Source organism: Vombatus ursinus, unplaced genomic scaffold (assembly GCF_900497805.2).
Source record: "Vombatus ursinus unplaced genomic scaffold, bare-nosed wombat genome assembly UNPS02014959.1, whole genome shotgun sequence".
NCBI classification, from domain to species: Eukaryota; Metazoa; Chordata; class Mammalia; order Diprotodontia; family Vombatidae; genus Vombatus; species Vombatus ursinus.
The window spans coordinates 18,548,376-18,569,218 of NW_020954737.1; the positions used below are offsets into that span (position 1 = coordinate 18,548,376).

At 40.2% G+C, this 20,843-nt stretch overlaps 1 protein-coding gene and 1 pseudogene across 1 annotated transcript in view; one reads left to right on the forward strand and one right to left on the reverse strand.

Annotated features, from left to right (window-relative positions):
* The window catches only part of SPSB4 (splA/ryanodine receptor domain and SOCS box containing 4), a 146,428-nt gene that overhangs the window by 9,400 nt on the left and 116,185 nt on the right, over positions 1-20,843 (forward strand). Inside the window, exon 2 of the mRNA XM_027845221.1 lies at positions 13,413-14,253. Within this exon, the coding sequence (XP_027701022.1) occupies positions 13,560-14,253 (694 nt within the window). The 5' untranslated portion in view covers positions 13,413-13,559. The remainder of the gene's footprint in view (positions 1-13,412; positions 14,254-20,843) is intronic.
* Positions 2,332-2,782, reverse strand: LOC114030415 (annotated as a pseudogene).

Genomic DNA, 20,843 nt, shown 5'->3' on the forward strand with positions numbered 1-20,843 from the left:
TTAAGCAAATGGTATTAATAATAGCTTATACTTTCCATACATTCTCAACCCAATGAGGTAGGTAGGACAAGTATTCCATCTTGTAGATGAAGAAACTGAGGCACAAGGATTTAACAACAAGGACAAGATCACGAAAATAATAACAGAATTGGGATTCAAACTTAGGTCTCCTGGTTTCCTAGGTCTCATACTTTGTACTATGCCACAGGGCCTTCTGGGTAGCTAGGTGATGTAATGGTTAGAGTGCTGGGCCTGGAGTCAGGAAGACTCATCTTCCTGAGTTCAAATGTGGCCTCAGACACAGGGTCACAGCTGTGTGACCCTGGGCAAGTCACTTAACCCCATTTCCTTCAGTTTCCTCATCTGTCAAATGAGCTTTAGAAGGAAATGGCAAACCACTCCAGTATCTTTGCCAAGAAAGCCCCGAATAAGGTCATGAAGAGCCTTACACGACTGAACAACAGGGCCTGTTTGGAAACACTTAACAGTTACAATGTATACTTAAAAGTAATAAAGCAATAAAACTATTTCTTTTAAAATATATAGAATTCAAACCTTTTGCTAATTCAGATAGACTGATCTTTTGGGTCTGAATTTGAGAAGTTAAAATGGTTGGTTAGGATTGAATGAGTTTTTCTTAATCCCTGATCTGTGGGGGTTGGGGAAAGGAGAAAGCATATTTGCTTGGTAATTACAAAGGATCCTGGAGGTGTGCTTCACCCTTTCCCCAGGCCTCCCAGATGAGGGGAAACTTTTGGTGGGACTAGCCAAATGGACCTTTTCAGACTTTGGAGCTGGGTCCTGTACTATTGGGGAAAAGTAGCATTCTAGGGCTGATGTCCCCTACAAATTGCCATCTGTGCTTCTTTAAGAAGCTCAGAATCAAATATTCATACTTCATCATTTTCTTGCTGGTGAATAACTTCTCAGCAACTACACACAAGCAGAGCACTGGAAAGTGAAATTGGCAATTTGTTTTTTTTGTTTTCTTGCTCAGAGATGAGTTGAATTCAGTCATGTACAGTACCTGATAATGTAATTAAACATCCAGGTCTAAATGAGGTTGAGGAAATATATAGTTTGTTTCCAGAGAGAGAGGTGTGATAGTATCATCCTCTGATGCTTTTTGTAATTTGTGTTGGTTTAAGAGAATGAATCCAATTTTTGTGAGAAAAATCAATCCAGGTGCACCCCCCCTGTGCCCAGCCTCAAGAAGTATAGGACATAAGAACACACAGTCTCTGACCTCAAGATGCTTTATAGTCATCTAAGGGGAAGAGAATACATTTTCACACACTAAACAGAGAACATTACAAATATCATATATAATAAATAAATAAAATAGTAAATTAATAAATAAAATAATTTTTGTTGTTGTTAAGTCATTTTTCAGCATCCGACTCTCTGTGACCCCATTTGGGTTTGGTTTTGTTGTTTTGTTTTTTTTTTGGCAAAGATACTGGAGTGATTTGTCATTTCCTTCTCCAAAGTAGTAAATAAAGCAGTAAACTAGATAGAATCAAGTGTCAGAATGCTTGACATAGAATGCAAGGGCAATGGTTAGTCTGGGAGGGGATATATCAACATTGACTGGAGTTATTAGGGAAGTCTTAGTGGAAGAAGTAGAATTTGAGATAAGCAAAATTTTTGAGAGGTTAGGAAGGGCTTTACATTTTGGGTAAAAAGGCTTAGTAAATGCCCAGGGGCAGAAATGACCATGCTATGTGTGCTGGAGACTGTGAAGATACCAGAGAAGGTCTGAAAGGGGACTTGATTAGAGGATGGGGAAGGGAATAAGCATTTATAGACTAGAGGTGTGCATGAGATAACAGGAAAGAGAAGGAAATATGCATTTATATATAGTGCCTACTATATGTGTTAAGTGCATTACAAATGTCTCATGTGATTCTCACAATAACCCTCATTTTATAGATGAGGAAACTGAGGCAAACAGGGGTTAAGTGACTTGCCTAGAGTCACACAGTCAAAGTATCTGAGGCTGGATTCGATCAGGGTCTTCCTGACTCCAACCCAGCACCCTGTTAACCATTGGATCACCTAGCTGCCTCCAGATAGTAGAAAGATAGTAAGAGGAGGTTAGATGGAATGGGGCCAAGTGGTAGAAAGCCTTGAATAACAAACCAAAGACCTTGGCCTTGATCTGTCATATAATAACTTACATTGTTATTATTTAAGGTTTATAAGGTATTTTCCTCACAATAGTCTTGTGAAATAGTACTAATATTATTCCCAATTTATAAATTAGAAAACTGAAATTTATTTATTTATTTATTGTTCATTCTAGAAATTTAATTACAGCCATGTAATTTTTTACTCGTGCAATTTCTCAATAGTTTCTTCCTTATATTTGCCCTTTCCTTTCCCACTTGGCGAGATTTGGCTTTTCGCTCAAGGATCTTTTTTCGGTCTTTGTCCAGTTTTAGCCTTGTGATAAATACCTTGCTGGGATGAATGCCCACTGGACAGTTGTACCATTAGCTTTCTCCCACTGCACACGCTCAATGTAGATCGCATATTTCTTTCTGTAAATCTGAACTACCTTGCCAATTTGCTATCCTTTGTAGTGTCCTCGAACAACCTGGACTTCATCATCTTTTCAAATGGGCATGGAGCGGACATTGTACTTCTGTCTCAGCTCCTTAGAAAGGGGAGAAGACATAATTTTCCTCCATATGTGGGAAGGGGCATTGAAATGCCTCTTGCAGTTCTTGCTTCAGTCAGAGGTCACAAAGGGATTGAACTTCATTTTGACCTCAGAGCCACTGAGGAAAAGAGACTGAGGAGCTACTTCTGCCGAAAACTGAAATTTAAAAGAAGTCAAGTGATTTTTCTATGGTCTCTCAAAAACATAGTGTCTGAACTGGGGTTTGAACCCCAATTTCTTGACTCCAATTCTAGTGCTCTTTCTACTAGAAAAGGTTTGTAACCAAGGCTTCTCAGATAGTTTGGGTCCTACGAGAGTAGAAGGCAGGTTAGATTCTTCAGGACCATGAGAAATAGAAGTAGGAGTAAGGGTGGGGTAGAATGTTTAATTCAAAAAACCTATGCTATACTTTAGTGAAAGGAGGAATGGACAACACCAGGATGAGCCCCATGGAAATTATGAGCCAGAACCTGGAGATCTTTCTAACTTGTCAGTAACAACAAACAGAGAGACCTCAGGACAGAAATGAATAATGGTGGTCCTCACCAGGATCCCATGTTATGTTCAATGACAGAAGGGCAAGGGAAAAATGACAAATTAAGACGCAGACCTGAATTCAGTCAGGATTAATACTACTAGACGTGGCATTGCACAAGATATAGGGCCTTGGATACAAGGTCAAGAACAGAATTGGGAAATTGTGGAGTTACCTGGTGGTTATTGTCCTTCATTCTCGAAAGGACCAAAATGACATCACTATGCTAGAGTCAAGTTACAGTGTGTCCGACCGTGGCTGATGGAACCAACAGGAGCTCGGAATGTTCTACCACATGTCGGGTACAAATAGTCCATGTGAGCATTTGGGGTGGATTCTCTAAATCTGCATCTCGAATTTCTTTTGAGTTGCTTCAGTTGTGATTTGCTCATAGAGCATAGCACCTTCTCTGGTGAGGGCATGCCATGCAGGGTGGTCCTGTGCCAATGTCTCCCATGTCACACAATCAATTCCAAAGTTCTTAAAAGACACCTTGAGAGTGTTCTTGTATTGCTTTTTCTGACCACTACATATGAGTTCTCCATGAAACAGTCTTTTTGGCAAACAGTCTTTTACAGTTTGACTGGAATGAAAACCCAAAGCTGGAGTCAAATGTCTGATTGATTGATTGAAAGACAATCAAAAAGAAAGCTGAGCAAGGGTTACAGGGGTCACAATATGGATCAGACTTAATCCCACAGGTATTCAACATCTGCTTCTTTTTTAAAACGATGGTGTTGTCCATTGGAAAGAACTTCAGCATCTACTTTTCATTTCTCACAGTCATTGAATTTAAGACCCTATCCTGGCTCCTTGCTGAATTAGACACGAATTCTAGTCTTAGTTCATCCACTAACTTGCTATATGCCCTTAAGTAACTTAATTAACCTCTCTGTAACTGAGTTTCCTCTTCTGTAAACTGGGAATAATCATATGAACCCCAAAGGATTTTGAAGAACAAATGAGATCATTTGATTTGAAGGCTCCTGTTCCCCCAGTTTTAACTTCCTTCACTTATGTAAAAATGGTGATTGTCAATTGAGAAGATGGTATTTGCTTTCCCAGCAACCTCATTGTTATAACAACTTTTGCCAGGGAAGAGAGTTAACAGGTCTCACTCAAACCTTCAAAATTGACTGTAAACCTCTGCTAGCTACACTCTCACTTGTAAAACAGCTTTTTGCCCCTCATTCTGAATTGTGGTTTGGTCGCCATTTTTTCTTTAAAGGGTACAGTGCAGAAGAACAATTAATTTTTTTCCTGATGATTCACCATTAGCCACAGTGGAATACCTGCCACAGACAGCTGCTTTCCAGAGAGGCAACAAATGGGTCATTTGTCATTCTCTGAAAATGACTTCCCCTTCCTTCTGTCCTGAGGTAGGCATTGTCCCAGGGGAAGAGGGAATCCTGAGTGTCCCCCATCTGCCACCTGGTACCACTGACGGAAGCAAGAGACTCACTAACCTGCTGTTGTTGGACACGTAGACAATAGACAAAAGCATTTTTTCAATTAATAGTAATTGATACAACAGATACATGTTAGTAATTTTCAACTATGGGAAATGTTTGTTGCCTTTTCTTTTTAAAGATATAAAACCTCATATATATTTACAATTCATCTTTGTCAGTTTTCGAAAAATCTTGGTTGTTACTAGGCAACGAAGTAGAGCCCTTGGGCCTGGAGTCAGGAATACCTGAGTGCAAATATGGTCTCAGACACTATCTGTGTGACCCAGTGCCTGGAATATAGTAGGTACTTAATAAATATTTATTGATTGATTGATTGAATAATTTAACCTCTGTTTTAGTTTCCCCACAGTAAAATGAGGTTAATAATAGAACATACCTCCTAGGGATGGTATGAGACTAAAATGAGATATCATGAAGTACTTTGCAAACCTTAAAGTGCTATAAAAGGCTAGCTGTTATTATTGTTGTTATTGCAGTTATTATTATTACTTAAGAAAACTTTCTTGGACTCTTTCGTAACATACAATATCAATCAATCCAGCATTTACTGAGCACCTACTATGTGCTTCATGCTGTTGTAGGCATTGGAGACATTAAAAAAATTAAAACCACCCCTTCCCTCAAGGAGCTTACATTCTAATGGAGGAGACATTATGTTCATATACAGAAATATACATAACACTCTTTTTTTTTCTTTAAATTTTTAGGCAATTAGGGTTAAGTGACTTGCCCAGAGTCACACAGCTAGTAAGTGTCAAGTGTTTGGTCTGAGGCCGGATTTGAACTCAGGTCCTCCTGACTTCAGGGCCAGTGCTCTATCCACTGTACCACCTAGCTGCCCTTACATAACACTTTTAAGCAGATACTTGTAAGGCACTAGCAGCTGGGATGTGGGAGGAGGGGTGCCCAGGAAAGGCCTTGTGAGAAGGTGGTTTTTTTAAGACTGAGTCTTGAAAGAAATCAGAGACTTCAAAAAGCAAATGTGAGGATAGAGTACAATTATCTAATTTAGATCTATTCAGGATAGTGACTTAAGTGTGATCTAGAGAAGCCAATGTCTAAGTTTGGCTCAACAAACATTTACTAATCAAATGTAATTTGTTAATCACGTGTACAATACCAGACTTTGCCACTGGGGGAAGATTTTTTGTTGTTGTGGAGTCGTTTCAGTCATGTCCAAATCTTAGTGATCCCATTTGAGGTCTTCTTGGCAAAGATACTGAAGTGGTTTGTCATTGCCTTCTGCAGCTCATTTCAGACATGAGGAACTGAGGCAAACAGCATTAGTAAGAAAACAGCTTGTAAGTGACTGAGGCCAGGAGGATGAATCTTCCTGATTTTAAGCCCAATGCTCTCTCCACTGTGAGCCACTTAGCTACCTTTGGGGGAAGATACAGAGAAGTAAGATAACAGTCCCTGACCTCATGGAGTTTCCAGTTTAATTAGCAGGGGGATGGGACATTTAAAATAATACAAAATAGAACAAAATTGGAGGTGGATGGAAAAATTGCTGGGGAAAAAGTGTTTTTTGAGCTATTGGTTGCATAATTAGCTCTTTCTGGAGTCTAGAAATGGGTGAGGATTAGTGGAAACAAAACTGGGACCCTGTCCCCTGGGGACTCTCTCTCTCTCATGTTCATTTTCCTATTTTAACTCCCTCAATTCAGCGTATGAATGGGAGATGATGAATAGCACTCCCCAAGGAGAATACCCTGTGACCCTGTCTGGCCTGTATTCTCCTTGGGGTCAAAGACTGCCTTGAAGAAACCAAAGCTAAGAATCCAGAGGCTACTCACATTTAAACCCAACACCCCCCCTCCCTTACTTCCCCTCCCTTCTCGAATCTCCCCCCCCATTTTATCCTTTGATTTTGGTTCTACAAATCTTTGACATGGCCCTAGGCAACTACATCTGCTGCTAGGTGGTAGGACTAGCGATTAAATTCTGTGATAGAAAATGACTGTTTCTTAACTGGGATGGATGGGAAATGATGTATGTTCAATTTTTCATAGATGGTATAGGAAATCGAAACCACGTGGATGAGGAATGTGCCCACAGTATAACAGGAAAGCCTGTTGGAGCTCTTGGGAATGTTTATGAAGTCACTGACCGAGCGGGGAGGAGGGAGAGGGGGTTTTGTGTCAGGGCTGGTGGAAGAAAGTTTTAATGTAAACATTCTGGGGTGGGTAGAAGAAACAAGAGCTATCTTTTTGGAGAGGGTCGTGGTGTCCAGTTTACTTATAGATAAAGCATGCTTAGCCTTTGTGCAGCCGCCCCCTCTTCATCCAGGTTAAATAATGCCTCCTCTATTTGAGGGCTATCCAAACTGTCTCAAAAAGGGATTAGTGCAGCTGGGTGGCATGTTTAGGAAAGCTATACTCTGAAAGAAGCTCACGAGGAAACAACCCTTGGCTGGGCTGGTTGTCAGCAAAACAGTGGAATGGGCAAAGTGTCTATTTAATGCCCTTTCCCTTTCCTTCCCTTCGTTCTCACTGTCAGGCATGCAGCAGTCTCATTGCCCAGTCTAGTCTAAACTTATTCACAGTAAAATGTAAAAGATTTAATGCTTCCCTACTCCCAGGGGTGTTTGCATTTTTAAAAGAAGTGTCTGCAAAGCCAAAGGAAAATCTCTAAGGATGGAATTTCTGGCATCAGTGAAGGGGAAGATGAGGGGAGGGGGGAATTCCTTATTTCCCTCAAATAAAACCACATAAGCAGTTGCCTGCATATAAAGCTAGTCCTGTTCCTTCCTTTTCCTAAAAGTAGACAGTGTCCATTATATACCTGAATTTATAGTGTTAAGATACTGCCCTTACATGGGCTAAGGAATATGACAACTATGAGGTGAGGGGAGACTGTGGTATGCAAGAAAAAATATTGAGTTTGGAGACAGATGGTCTGGATTAAAAGCCTTGCTCTCCTACTTTCTACCTAACTTTCCTGGGCCTCAGTTTCTCTATCTGTAAAGACAAGGGAGTAGGGAATGGACTAAATGTTTCCTAAGGTCCCTTCAACTCTAAAATTTATAAATAATCTCTAAGGATTAGAACATATGTATCTGGAGAAAATGTCGATGTGACTGTGTCAGAACTGGAGATAGTAGGATGGGTCAGATCTAGGAAAAGTAGGACCAGAAAACCAGTAAATACTGACCTGCATGATTAGTCAAGCAAAAGCTAAATATTAGAACATTGGCACAAGTATTTAAGTGACAGGAGAGAATGGACCTGTAGGTACATGAGTCCAAAGATTGGTCCCAAACCAAGACATCATTTTATTAGGAGGAGAGGAGGGAGGAAAGGTAGGATATTATTAAGCTCCAAACTAAGTTAAAAAATAGAGGAGTGTAACAGATGATTGACAGAAGTTCATTCGGGATTGGCAGAAGTCATAGAATTTCAAGCTGAAAGGTTCAAGTGTAGAGTGGTGGCCATCGGGGAGCTCAACCATGGGAAGGCTAAGACTTGAATAGGGAAAACCAGACTCTGTGGGAACTAGGTGGCATTTGATTATAGTTAAACAGAGCAAGTTGAGCTAACAAGTTCTGATTTAGAGGAGGTACAGATTAAAGACAAGATTGGTCCCTATGTTTGGACTAGGAGCTCCCCTTACAGAGGTGGGAGTTAAATAGTCTCAGTGGCAAAGGTTAGAGGGCTGCTGGGCCAGGAGCCAAGCCCGTTTAGTCTTAGGGCACATGTGAACTATTAGCTTGGGGGAGAGAGACCCAATAAATACAAGATAACCCAATCCCCTAAATGTTAGGTTTCTTGGCCAGAGCTGGTGAATCTGATTTACTGTGAGTAATAAATTTTGTTATACTACCAATTCCTTCCCTTGATCTGTCTACATTTATATTATATCATAATCCAAGCAGAAATGGACACATGCTTTGTAATGAATCATGTCCCTTCCTTTTCTCATCACATAACAACTTAAAAAAGTTTATTTTTATTTTGAAAATGACAAACATGAAATAAAAGTGGATATTTCTATGTATATAGCAGAACAGAAAAGGATAGCACTTGAAACTGCAGATATCTATTATGTATAGCTTACTTTTCTTTTTAAGCATATAAATTTAGCCTATAACTTTCAAAGCAGTCCTTCTTGTCTATACTTTATTTCTAGCCTTTTTTCTGATCTCTGAATTTTTTTAAAAAATGCCTCAGTGACACTTTTTTTTCCCCTATACTATCCCTGTGCTCCCACCATTACTCCCCATTGGAAAAATAAACAAACCAAGCCTTTGTAGCACACACATAATTCAAACAAAACAAATTTCCAGATTTGCTATATCTAAAACCATATATTTTATTCTGTATCTTGAGTCCATTATCTCTTTGTCAAGATGTGGGTAGTAGGTTACACCATCAACCCTCTTAAATAGGAGTTGGGCATTGCATTGATTAGAGTTCTCATCTTTAAGAGTTGTTTTTCCTTGTAACGTTGTTATTGCATAAATTGTTCTTCTGGTTCTGTTCACTTCACTCTTTATCAGTTCATGTAGATGTTTCAGGATTTCTCTGAAACCATCCATTTTGTCATTTCTTATAGCACAATAATATTCTATTACTGTCACATACCATTTCACACCATGTAGGAGTGGATATTTGGACTCATGGTATCATAGACTTAAAGATGGAAAAGGACTTAAGAGATAATCTAGTCCAGGTGTGAGGAACCTGTGGACTTGAGGCCACGTGTGGCCCAAATTTGGGGTTTGGATTCAGTCAAAAGGCCGCACTTGAGGACCTAGAGGGCCACCCTCTAGGCCTTAGGTTCCCCACACCTGATTTAGCCCAACTTACTCATTTTACAGATGTGGAAACTGAGGCCTCAAAACTTAAATGACTAGCCAAGGCCATATGACTAATAAGCAGCTATCTCACTGTCAGCTGATACTAAAGGGAATTTTATTTTTTATCTGTAACTTATCTATAATCTACAAATATAACATTATATATAAATTCAATATGTAATAATATAACATATATATTATATAATATAAATATAATATTATAATTTTATCTATAATTGTTGTAGGACACCCTTGGTAAGGAACTTTACCAATGTAGTTATGGTCTTAGAGAGTTAGGGGTAGGAGGACTGAGAGGTTAATTGGCTTGCCTCAGGGCACCCAGATAGGATGTATCAGAGGTGGTACTCACTCAGGTCTTCCTGATTCCAGTACCAGCTTTCTATCTATCCCATAGGCCAGGCTGATTCTCCAAAAGGAAACTTATCTTAAATAAATACTACTCTTGTTGATCATAAATACAACAGAGGTAAGTATCTAAAAATCATTGGATTTCTTCTGGCCAGGATAACTATGCTGAGTGTTTTTTTAGACAATAAAAGAATTTCTGTGAAATAGATTTTGGAGGCTTTAGAAAAGATACTGTGTGTCCCCCGTTGGAAGTTTAACATAGGTATTTCCATGTTTCAAAATCTCTTGGGATTTAATGTTACCAAAAGATTTACCAAAATGTCATTTGATTGATTTTTAACCTGCACATTTATTTATAAAATGAACACAAAACAATATTTTTAAAGGTCTCTGACATTTGTATGCAATTTTAGCTTTTCAAGACTTTTTTTCTCCTTGCATTATCATTCAACGTTCACAATAGGCTTATGAGGTAGGTATGGACAAGTCATTTTACCTCTCTAGGTCTCAGCTTCCTACTTGTGAAGTGGAGATAATAATTATATACATACCACCTTCTTTGTTGTAAAGAAAGAGCTTCATAAACTAAAAAGCACCACACAAATGTGATCTACTTCCCAAATATTTCCTTTTTAAAAAAAAATTTCATTTTTTCAGTAATCAAGTATTCATTTTTTCTTCCTCCCACCTCCTTCTAGCTGCTGGGGGAAAAAAGGGGAAGAAATGTATCATATAGGCTCAGTCAAGCAAAATGTGTTCTCACATTGGTCACATCCCAAAACATACTTCTTACTCTATGTAATAGTCCATCATCTCTATCCTGAGGTGGACAGCATTTTTCTTTGTCAGTCCTTTGGAATCATCCTTGATCATTTAGTTGATCAGAATTAAGTCTTTCAAAATGGCTTGTTTTTATGATATTGATGCTATAGCATAAATGGTTCTTCTGGTTCTGCTCACTTCACTCAGCATCAGTTCATATAAGCCTTTCTGTGTGACATTGAAATCATCTTCTCCCCCCTCATTTCTTATAGCACAATAAGATACCCAGATATTTCCTAGCACTGTGGCCATTCTGCTCACTCTAAAGAGTTTATCCATTTTTATGAGGAAGGAAAAAAAGAATCCTTGGTGTTTGTGTATGAGTTAGAAGACCAAGCTCTGGTTAATGTCAGTTATATCCAGAAAGACCCAGCCAATGTAGTGGAGAAGACATGTATTTGCTACATTATTCTGTCTAGCAATACTTTCTTTGTTTAGGTGTGCTAATTTTTCTCCTCTACTTTGTTCATTTCCTTCTCTCTATCTCTTTTTTTTCTCTTTGTCTCCATCATTATTTCCCTGCGAAGAGAGTTTTAAAGCTGGAAGAGACCTAAGAGATCCCTTAATCTATCCTCATTTGGCAGATATGGTAACAGGCCAAGAGAGGAAATGACTTGCTCAAAGTCTTTCAGTGACTTGGAGGCACCCTTGGGAAAAGATCTCAGATCTCTGGACTCTCAATTCAGTGTTCTTCCTACTATAACCAATTGCCTCTCTTCCCCTCCTAAATCTTTCTCTCCCTACTTTGATCTTTTGCCCATGTCTTTCTATTGTCTTTTTTTGTCCATGCATCTTCATCTAGTTTTTTCTCTCTTTCTTTTGTCTCTCTGTCACTGTCCCACCCTATTATGCTTTATACCCTGCGTCCCCCCAACCTAAACATCATAGCTCTGCATATACATCAAGTTTAAAAAGAATTTATGCATCTTGACATCCTTAATATAGAAAGACTGATGCTTCCAGTCTCAGTCCTCCTTTTTGTCAGGTTTTGCTCATGGTGAAGTAGAAAGGGGGCAAATGAGAGAGAGGTAAGTAAGACTCCTCTCATCTTCCTTTTCTTAATGCTTCCTCAGACTCAGGAGACAGGAGAGTTACTTTTCCTACATGTGTGTGACCGTAACAAAATAAATAGTGGTATTCTGGGATGAGAAGCAGAAAGACCATTTGGCCTATGGTTCTATAGACAAAGGATAGAGAAGGAAGAGAAGAAAGACAGAGAAAGACTGAGGAGGAAGGAAAGAAGGCAAGGAAAAGAGAGGGAGTGTTAGCAAAAGAATTTGAGAGGAAGGAGAGCAGAAGAGGAAGAAAAGGGACAAAGGGAGGGAGAGACTTAAACAGAAACTCATTAGCAAGCACAGTATTGCAAATGTCTGTCTGTTTTGTTGTCCCCTAGATCAAATATTAGCCAGACCTCTGCGTAATGTCAATATCAGCCACAGCCCAGACCTTAGCTGGCTTATGCACATGGGAGAATAATATTGGCTTACACACAAATGTGAGACAATTAAATCAAACTGGAATTTTTATCAAAAGGAAATCAGTGCTGTTCATTTTTGCCCTGGTCTAGTACACTGAACTATGTTCCCTTTCCCTGTCCCAACCCCCAGGCCTCTGGCTGGGGAGCATCTCCAGCCTGTTTGGGTGGGAGGTAGGCAGGGCATGAAGAATGTCTGTGTCCTATTATGACTCAGAGGAAGTTATTGTCTGTGCTTTATATACACAGTGGGCCCGCTACATCCTGCTGCACATTTTGTGGGCCAGAGAGGGGGGAGGGCAAGATTTAAAAAAAAAAAAATTTAAACTATATACTGAAATTGTCCACTTTCCACCTATTAAAGCCCCTAGGGTGTGTGCCAGGACATTTTGACAGATCTGCCATGACCTTAGGTCAGCAGCCTAGCTTAAGTAAAGTGAGCCCTGGAGTAAAAGTCAAAAAGCCTAGTCTCTAACCCTGACTCTGCCATTAATTAACCACATAGCCTTGGGCAAGTCACTTAACTTCTCTTAAACCTTGAATTTCCTTCTCTAAAATGGGAATGGTAATAACCATTGAAGTCTGCTTTACAAGAATATTGTAAGGCCCTAATTATGTTCAAACCCCTTCTGTCTGCCTACTAATACCCAAAATCTTTCCAGGCTCAGCTGGAATTCATCTCCCTGAAGCCTTCGCTGGTCACCCCTAGTCCTTTGAACAGCTGTTGGGTTATTTACTATGTCACTCACTTGTCTCATCTGTTGTCTTTTATTGTGAGTAACCTTTTTATGTCTGATTTCCCAAACTAGATTGTAAACTCCTTGACAGCAGAATTACATCTTACATATCCTCAACACTGGAGGTGTTCAATCAGTGGCTAGATGATCACTTGATGTTGTAGCCTGTGTTGTGTTTCAGGTAGGGAGCTGGACTAGATGACCCAAGAAGTCCCTTCCAATCCTGAGATTCTGTAATTCTATGATTTAAAAAAAAAATCTCATAGGATTTAGCTCAATGGTTTGCACATTGTAGGTGTTCAATAAATGCTGATTGCTTAATCATTATCAATTTTTTTTTTTTTTTTTTTTTTTTTGCTTAGGCAGTTGGCTTACCCAGGGTCACACAGCTAGTAAAGTGTCAAGTGTTTGGTCTGAGGTCAAATTTGAACTCAGGTCCTCCTGACTTGAGGGCCGGTGCTTTATCCACTGCGCCACCTAGCTGCCTCTGTTGTTATCAATTATTGTTGAAGCTAACCAGCATTCTCTGCTTTGTTCCAGGAGCTCATGTTCTCTGGCAGCAGAACAGGCAGGGTCCAGTCAAGGGAGTGAATCTGAATTGTTTGTCTAGACTCTGGGTCAGGGGGTAAACACTCCCATGAGGTAACCCTGGCCTGTGACTGGCCTCTTCTCCCCCTTGGTGAAGCAATGGGCCAGAAAATCTCAGGGAGTATCAAATCTGTGGATGTCCGTGAGCCCCCTTACCAGTCAGTGAAGCGAGACCTGAGGGGCCCTGACTTCTGCCGGCCAGCCCGCCTGGACCTGTTGTTGGATATGCCACCAGCCCGGTCAGAGGTGCAGCATCAGCATGCCTGGAATCCCGAGGACCGCTCACTGAACATTTTTGTGAAAGAAGACGATCGGCTCACCTTTCACCGGCACCCAGTAGCCCAGAGCACAGACTGCATCCGAGGGAAGATAGGCCATGCCCGAGGCCTCCATGTATGGCAGATCCACTGGCCTACACGGCAGCGGGGCACTCATGCGGTGGTGGGTGTGGCCACTGCCGAGGCCCCACTGCATTCAGTGGGCTATACGGCTCTTGTTGGCAGTAACAGTGAGTCCTGGGGCTGGGATCTGGGACGCAACAGACTTTACCATAATTGTAAGAACCAACCTGGTGTGACCTACCCTGCCTTCTTAGAGCCAGATGAGGCATTTGTGCTTCCAGATTCTCTCCTAGTAGTTTTGGACATGGACGAGGGCACTCTCAGTTTCATTGTGGATGGACAGTACCTTGGTGTGGCCTTCCGGGGGCTGAAGGGGAAAAAACTCTACCCAGTAGTGAGTGCTGTTTGGGGCCACTGTGAGATCACAATGAGATACATTAATGGACTTGACCGTAAGTATTCTACCCTTTCTTGTTTTCCTCCTATGTTAACTCCTTGCTGGGTCATTTTGATAAACGGAAGGACGGTGTCTTAACTAACCTTTCCTCTTCTCCCAATGGCTATCCCAGACAATACTGTGTGTTTGATACGTTACTCCGTGCTTAATAAATGTATGTGATCTTTGTGTTTATAAGCATTTGTTGAAATAGGTGTCAATGACCAAATTAAATTTTCATTGTCATTAACATGTAGGTAATAGTAACATTAACTCTGGAGGTAGTGTGGAGTAATGGACAGAGAATTGTCTTGGAGTCAGGAAGTTGTTCAGTCGTTTTCAGTCATGTCCAACTTTTCGTGATTCCGTTTGGGGTTTTCTTGGCAAAGATAGTGATTTGTCATTTCCTTCTCCAGCTCATTTCACAGATGAGGAACTGAGACAAACAGGGTTAAGTCACTTGCCCAGGGTCACACAGCTAGTGAGTGTCTGAGGCCACATTTGAACTCATGAAGATGAGTCTTCCTGATTCCCAGCTCGGGGTTGTATCCACTGTGCCACCTAGCCCAAATCTTGCCTCTGACATGTGCTACCCATGTCATTCTGGGCAAGTCACAACCCCTCAGTGCTTTAGGCAACCTTCTAAGGAAATAAATTAGAGAATATATTTGCTGATCTATTCCCGCAGAAGGAATTTCCTCACTGGGATTTCTCTACTCCACTGAAATCACAGATCCAAGCCCTTCCCCTCCAAAAGAGCCCCTAATTTATATTATAATGTAAAAAAAAAAATCATAGATCTACAGCTGGAAGGGACTCCCTCAGAGGCTATCTTGTCCATGCCTTTCCTTTTATAGATGAGGAAATTTAGGACCCGGGACTTAAAACCAGTCAACAAAACAGGGCTTAAGATGTGCCAGGAACTGTGCTAAGCTCTGGAGATAGAAATAAAAGCAGAAACAGTCCCTTTCTTCAAGGAACTCACATTCTAACCGAGGAGACCACAAGCAAATAACTATGCACATTTAAGATCTCTACGGTCTAACTCAAAGGTAATCTTCACGTGAAGGCACCAGCAGGTGGGCACACTGGGGGAGTCTTTCTGCAGAAGGTGGGATAAAAGCTGAGGCTTAAAGGATACCAAGGAATCTAGAAGGAAGAGGCAAGAAGGGAAAATATTGGCGGCATAAGGGATAGCCATGAAAATGTGTAGTCTCAGGAGCTAGAGTGTCAAATGTAAAGAGTAACAGGTAGACCCACATAGCTAGAGTATAGATGGGAGTCAAGGATACATAGACTGCAAAGGTAGGGAAGAAGGGGCCAGGTTGTAAAGGGTTTTAAATGCTAAACCCAAGATTTTATATTTGCTGCTGGAGAGAGTCACTGAAATGTTTCTTGGGTTTTTTTGAGTGTGTGTGGAATGAGGAGAGAGAGAGGCTGACATAGTCAAACCTATGCTTTAGAAACATTTCCTTGGCAGTATCAGAGTAGAATGTAAAGAAAAAAACCATATATTTATATTAAGTGCCTACTATGTGCCAGCCTCTGTGCTAAATGCTTTACAAGTATTACCTCATTTGATCCTCACAATAACCCTGGAAGGTACTGTTATCCCGATTTTACAGTGGAGGAAACTGAAGCAGACAGGTTAAGTGACTAGCCCAAGGTCACATAGCTAGTAAGTATCTGAGGCCCCATTTGAACTTAGGTCTTTCTTTTTCCAAATCTTGTGCTCTGCACCTCCTAGCTGCTTCCAAGTAGGGAGAGACTTGAGGCAGGGAGGCAGACCTACTGAAATTGTCTAGAGGAGAGATGTTGAGGGCATGTAGTGGAGAGAAAGGGAAAAATATGAGAGACTCAGCAAGGGTAGAAATTACAAGACAACAGATTGAATTTGCTGGTGGAGGGCTAGTGAGGAGTTAAGGAAGATACTGGGGTTGCAAACCTGGGTGGGTGGAAGGGTGGTAGAGCCCTTGAAAGTAAATAGGAAAGTTGAGAAGAGGATTTGAACTCAAGTCTCCTGACTCCAGAGTCAGCACTCTTTCCTCTATATCACATTGCTTCATGGTTTAGAAAAATTTTTTCCTTCCAAGGACCCTGTGAGGCAGATGGTGTAAGTATTACTATCCTCATTTTACAGATAAGGAAACTAAGGTTTTTTTAGTTAAGTGATTTGCCCTTGGTAATACAGCTAGTAAGTTGCCGAGCTAGGAATCAAACCCAGGCCTTCTGATTCCAAGCCTAGTGTCTGTTTACCATCATCAAGTTATGTACCATTACTGTAAGCCTCCACCCCCGGGTTTGAATCAATTAGTCTGTCAATAAATGAAAATTTGGTGAGTATCTACTAAGTGTTTAGTTCAGTGTTAGCCCTATGGCAAAATAATGAATTATAACATAATGGTACTTGCTTTGAGTTTATTCTCCAGGAATGAAGAAGGAAAGAAACAAGCATTTATTAATAATAGCTAACATTTATATAATGTTCACTATGTGCCAAGCACTGTGCTAAGTGATTTACAATTATTAACTCATTCACTCCTCACAACCCTGGGAAGTAGATACTACTATATTCTCCATTTTACAGATGAGGAAACTGAGGCAAAGAGAGGTTAAGTGACTTGCCCAGGATCCCACGGCTAGTAAGTGTCTGAGGCTGGACTTGAATTCAGGTCTTCCCAACTCCAGGTCCAGCCCTCTGTGACATATGACCCTACCTAGCTGCCTAAATGTATTGTGTTTACTACGTGCCGGGCACTGTGCTAAGCCCTGCAGATACAAATACAAGCAAAAACAGTCAGTCCCTGTTCTCAAGGAGCTTACATTCTGATGGGGAAAGGCAACACTCAAAGGGAACTGAAAATCTGGGGGGAAGGAAGGGAGGAGAAGGTACCAAGGCATGGCTTTGAAGTCTAGAAAGTCAGGGACAAGGACAAGAGGAGACCAAGTTAATACCAGAATTATCAGCTCCCTCAAGAGAGACATAATGGACTGAATAAGGGAGATGAATCTTCTTTTTCTTCTTTGTCTCTCTTTTTTTTTTTTTGTTTTGGCTAGGCAATGGGGTTAAGTGACTTGCCCAGGGTCACACAGCTAGTAAGTATCAAGTGTCTGAGGCCAGATTTGAACTCAGGTTGTCCTAACTCCAGGGCCGGTGCTCTATCTACTGCACCACCTAGGTGTCTCGATGAGAGTCTTCTTGTATTGTTCTCTGGTCAGACACATTGGGAATTTTGTATTCCGTGCTGAGTGCCCTATTTTAAGGACATGGATAAGCTAAAGATTATGCAGAAGAGAATGCTCATTGAAGGTGAAGAGAATGCTGTTGATGATCACGCCATAAGATCAGTTAGTTAAAGGAACAGGGAGTGTTTCCCATGGAGAAGAATCTTAAGGTACACAGGGTAACCATTCAAGCCTTTGAAGGGTTTTCATATGGAAGAGGAAATAAGCTTGGGCTGCTTAACTCCAGAGGAAAAAACTGAGAGCATTGGATGCAAATGGGAGAGGGGCAGATTTAGCTCAGTAAGGAAAATCTTTCTACTAGGCTTTTCAAAGGTGAAGTGAGCTGCCTAAGAAGGTAGTAGGTCTTCAAAAGAAGAGGAGTAGGGGCACCAGCCCTGGAGTCAAGAAGACCTGAGTTCAAATCCAGCTTCAGATACTAGCTGTGTGACCCTGGGCGAGTCACTTAACCCCGATTGCCTCAAAAAAAAAAGAGAAAAAGAAGTATAGAGAAAAGTGCTGAATTTTGAACCTAGATTTCAAATCACGGCTCTGCCAACTTACTTATTTTGTGATCTTGGGTAAGTTACAACATATATATAGTAGATAAACTATTGTATATTATTGCATGCATTATATTATAAATTATTGTATGTAAGTATATATAAATTCTATTTTATTTTCAGTTTTGAATTATCTCCACCCACCCACTGAGAAGGAAAAGCAGAACCTATTATAAATATATGTAGTTGTGCCAAATAAACTCCCACAACCTGCACTTGGAATCTATCAGTTCTCTATCTGGAGGTGGATAGCATGTTTTCATCATGAGACTTTTGGCATTTTGGCTGGTCATTGTTTTGATCAGTTACTAAGTCTTTGAAAGTTGGTTATATGTACAGTATGCTGTTATACAAATTGTTCTGGTTTTGTTCACTTCCCTTTGTGTCAGTTCATAAAAGTCTTCCCAAGTCTCTGAAACCATCACCTTCATCAATTTTTTTTATAGTACAGCAGTGTTTCATCACATTCATATGGTATAGCTTGTTCAGTCGTTCCCTAACTGATGGATATCCCCTTAGTTTCCAATGCTTTGCCACCACAAGAGAAGTTGCTATAAATATTTTTGTACATATGGGTCTTTTTCTTCTTTCTTTGATCTCTTTGGTGTATAGAACCTATTTGGATCAAAGGGTACACACAGTTTAATAGCTTTTTGGGCATGGTTCCAAATTGCTTTCCAGAATAGTTGAACTTATTCACAGCTTTACTAACAGTGCCTTAGTGTGTCTGTTTTCCTACTGACTCTCCAGCATTTGTCATTTTCCTTTTCTGTCATCTTAACCACTCTGATGGGTGTGAGGTGGTACCTCAGAGTTGTTTTAATTTGCATTTCTCAAATTATTATTGATTGAGAGTATTTTTATGTGCCTGTTGATAGCTTGGATTTCTTCCATTTGTCAGTTAGAGAATGGCTCTTATTCTTGTAAATTAGACCTAGTTCCCTATATATTTTAGGAATAAGATCTTTATCAGAGAAACTTGCTACAAAGATCTTTTTTTCCTGAGTTTTCTGCTTTTCTTCTATTTAGCTGCATTGGTTTTAGTTGTGCAGAAACTTTAAATTTTCTGCAGTCAAAGTCATTCATTTTACCTCCTATGAACCTCTCTATCCTTGGTTTGGTCTTGAAGTGTTCCCCATCCACAGATCTGACAGGTAATTTCTTCTATGCTCCACTAATTTGCTTACGATGTCATCTTTTAATGTCTAAATCATGTACTCATTTTGAGCTTATCTTGGTATATGCCCTTTGTGCCTAATTTCTGCCAGACTACTTTCCAGTTTTCCCCAGTAGTTTTTGTCAAATAGTGAGTTCTTACCCCACTAGCCGGGATCTTTGGGTTTATCAAGCACTAGGTTACTGTGCTCATATGCTTCTGTATCATGTATACCTAATCTGTTCCATTGACCAACCACTCTATTTCTTATCCAGTACCAAACTGTTTTTGATGATAATGGCTTTTAGATCTGGTTCTGCTAGGCCCCCTATCCTCTACCCACCTTCCATTTACCACTGCTGATCTCTCTCCACACACACACACACACACACACACACACACTTACATTTTCAGGATTGACCACTATTTAATATCAAACTGTTGATCGGGAAACCTTGGACTGTCAGTGCAAGAAGACAACTTGGAGATCATCTGGTTTAAGCCCCTCATTTTACATATAAGGAAACTGAGACCCTGACATGCTCTGAGTCACATAGGTAGCAGAACCAAGATTAGAACTCAGGTTCCCTGGTTCCCCAGTCTTGTGTTCTTTCCAATAATCCTTCCATTATTACTGTTTAACCAGTTACATTTAGCATCATATATGTGCCCATAATGGAAGCAGTCATTAATTAATTATCACAGCACCTTTTGCTTTCTCATATTGGGTCACTTAACAGTTACAATTCAGAGATACCAGTTCCAAGAAAAATATAGACATTCATAATCAGATGCATAATTGACAATATTCCTTATTTGAAACTTTTCTTTCTGACAGAATAAAAAAAGTTTTTCAATTGTTAGTATGGGAGGGTTGAATTAAAAGGGAGTTTATTTACACTGGAAAATAATGCATACTTAAGTGCATAGAGTCTCTACATTAGAATGTAAGCACCTCAAAGGTAGGGGCCATATTTTTGCCTTTCTTTTTATCCTCAGCATTTTAGCACAGTACCTGGCCCTTAATACTAAATGCTTTTTGATTCACTGACTGACATGAATTATTTTGAATATATACTGGACTTCATTTTGAATTTTGATTTATCCTTTTGTGCAGTGTCAGGTGGCTCAGCTTTCAAGTCCATAGCCAAGTTGCTGATGATGTTTTAGCCAGAATAATTTATGTGTACAGAGGGGGAGAAGTTCTTAAGGCCCTCTTCCTATCTTTGGTTCTCCCGCTGTGGTATGGCTAGAGAGAGAAAGGTCATGATGCCAAAGTGGTCACCGGGTAAATTCATTAAACTGTTCATTGGACTCATTTAGTGAGTACAGTACACTTGCACAGGGTGGCTTAGGGAGGTGTTTTGGTGAATTTTCCTCCAGCGTGGTGGGAATAGAATGTCCTTTTCTTCCCTTAAATAGCTGGAGTTTTGGGGGGAGAATTCAGCCTTTTGAAGATGTTCAGCAGTATGAATTCGAAGTAATTGTGGGATGTCAGAATCATAGCTTTAGAGTTGGAAGAGACTTTAGAAGTCATCCTTTGTAACTCCCCTCATTTTACAGATGAGAAAACTGAGGCCCAGAGAGTACAGTGACTTGCCCACTATTACACAGATAATAAGTGTGGAAATTGAATCCCACACAAATACAATGCTTTTCCTTAAA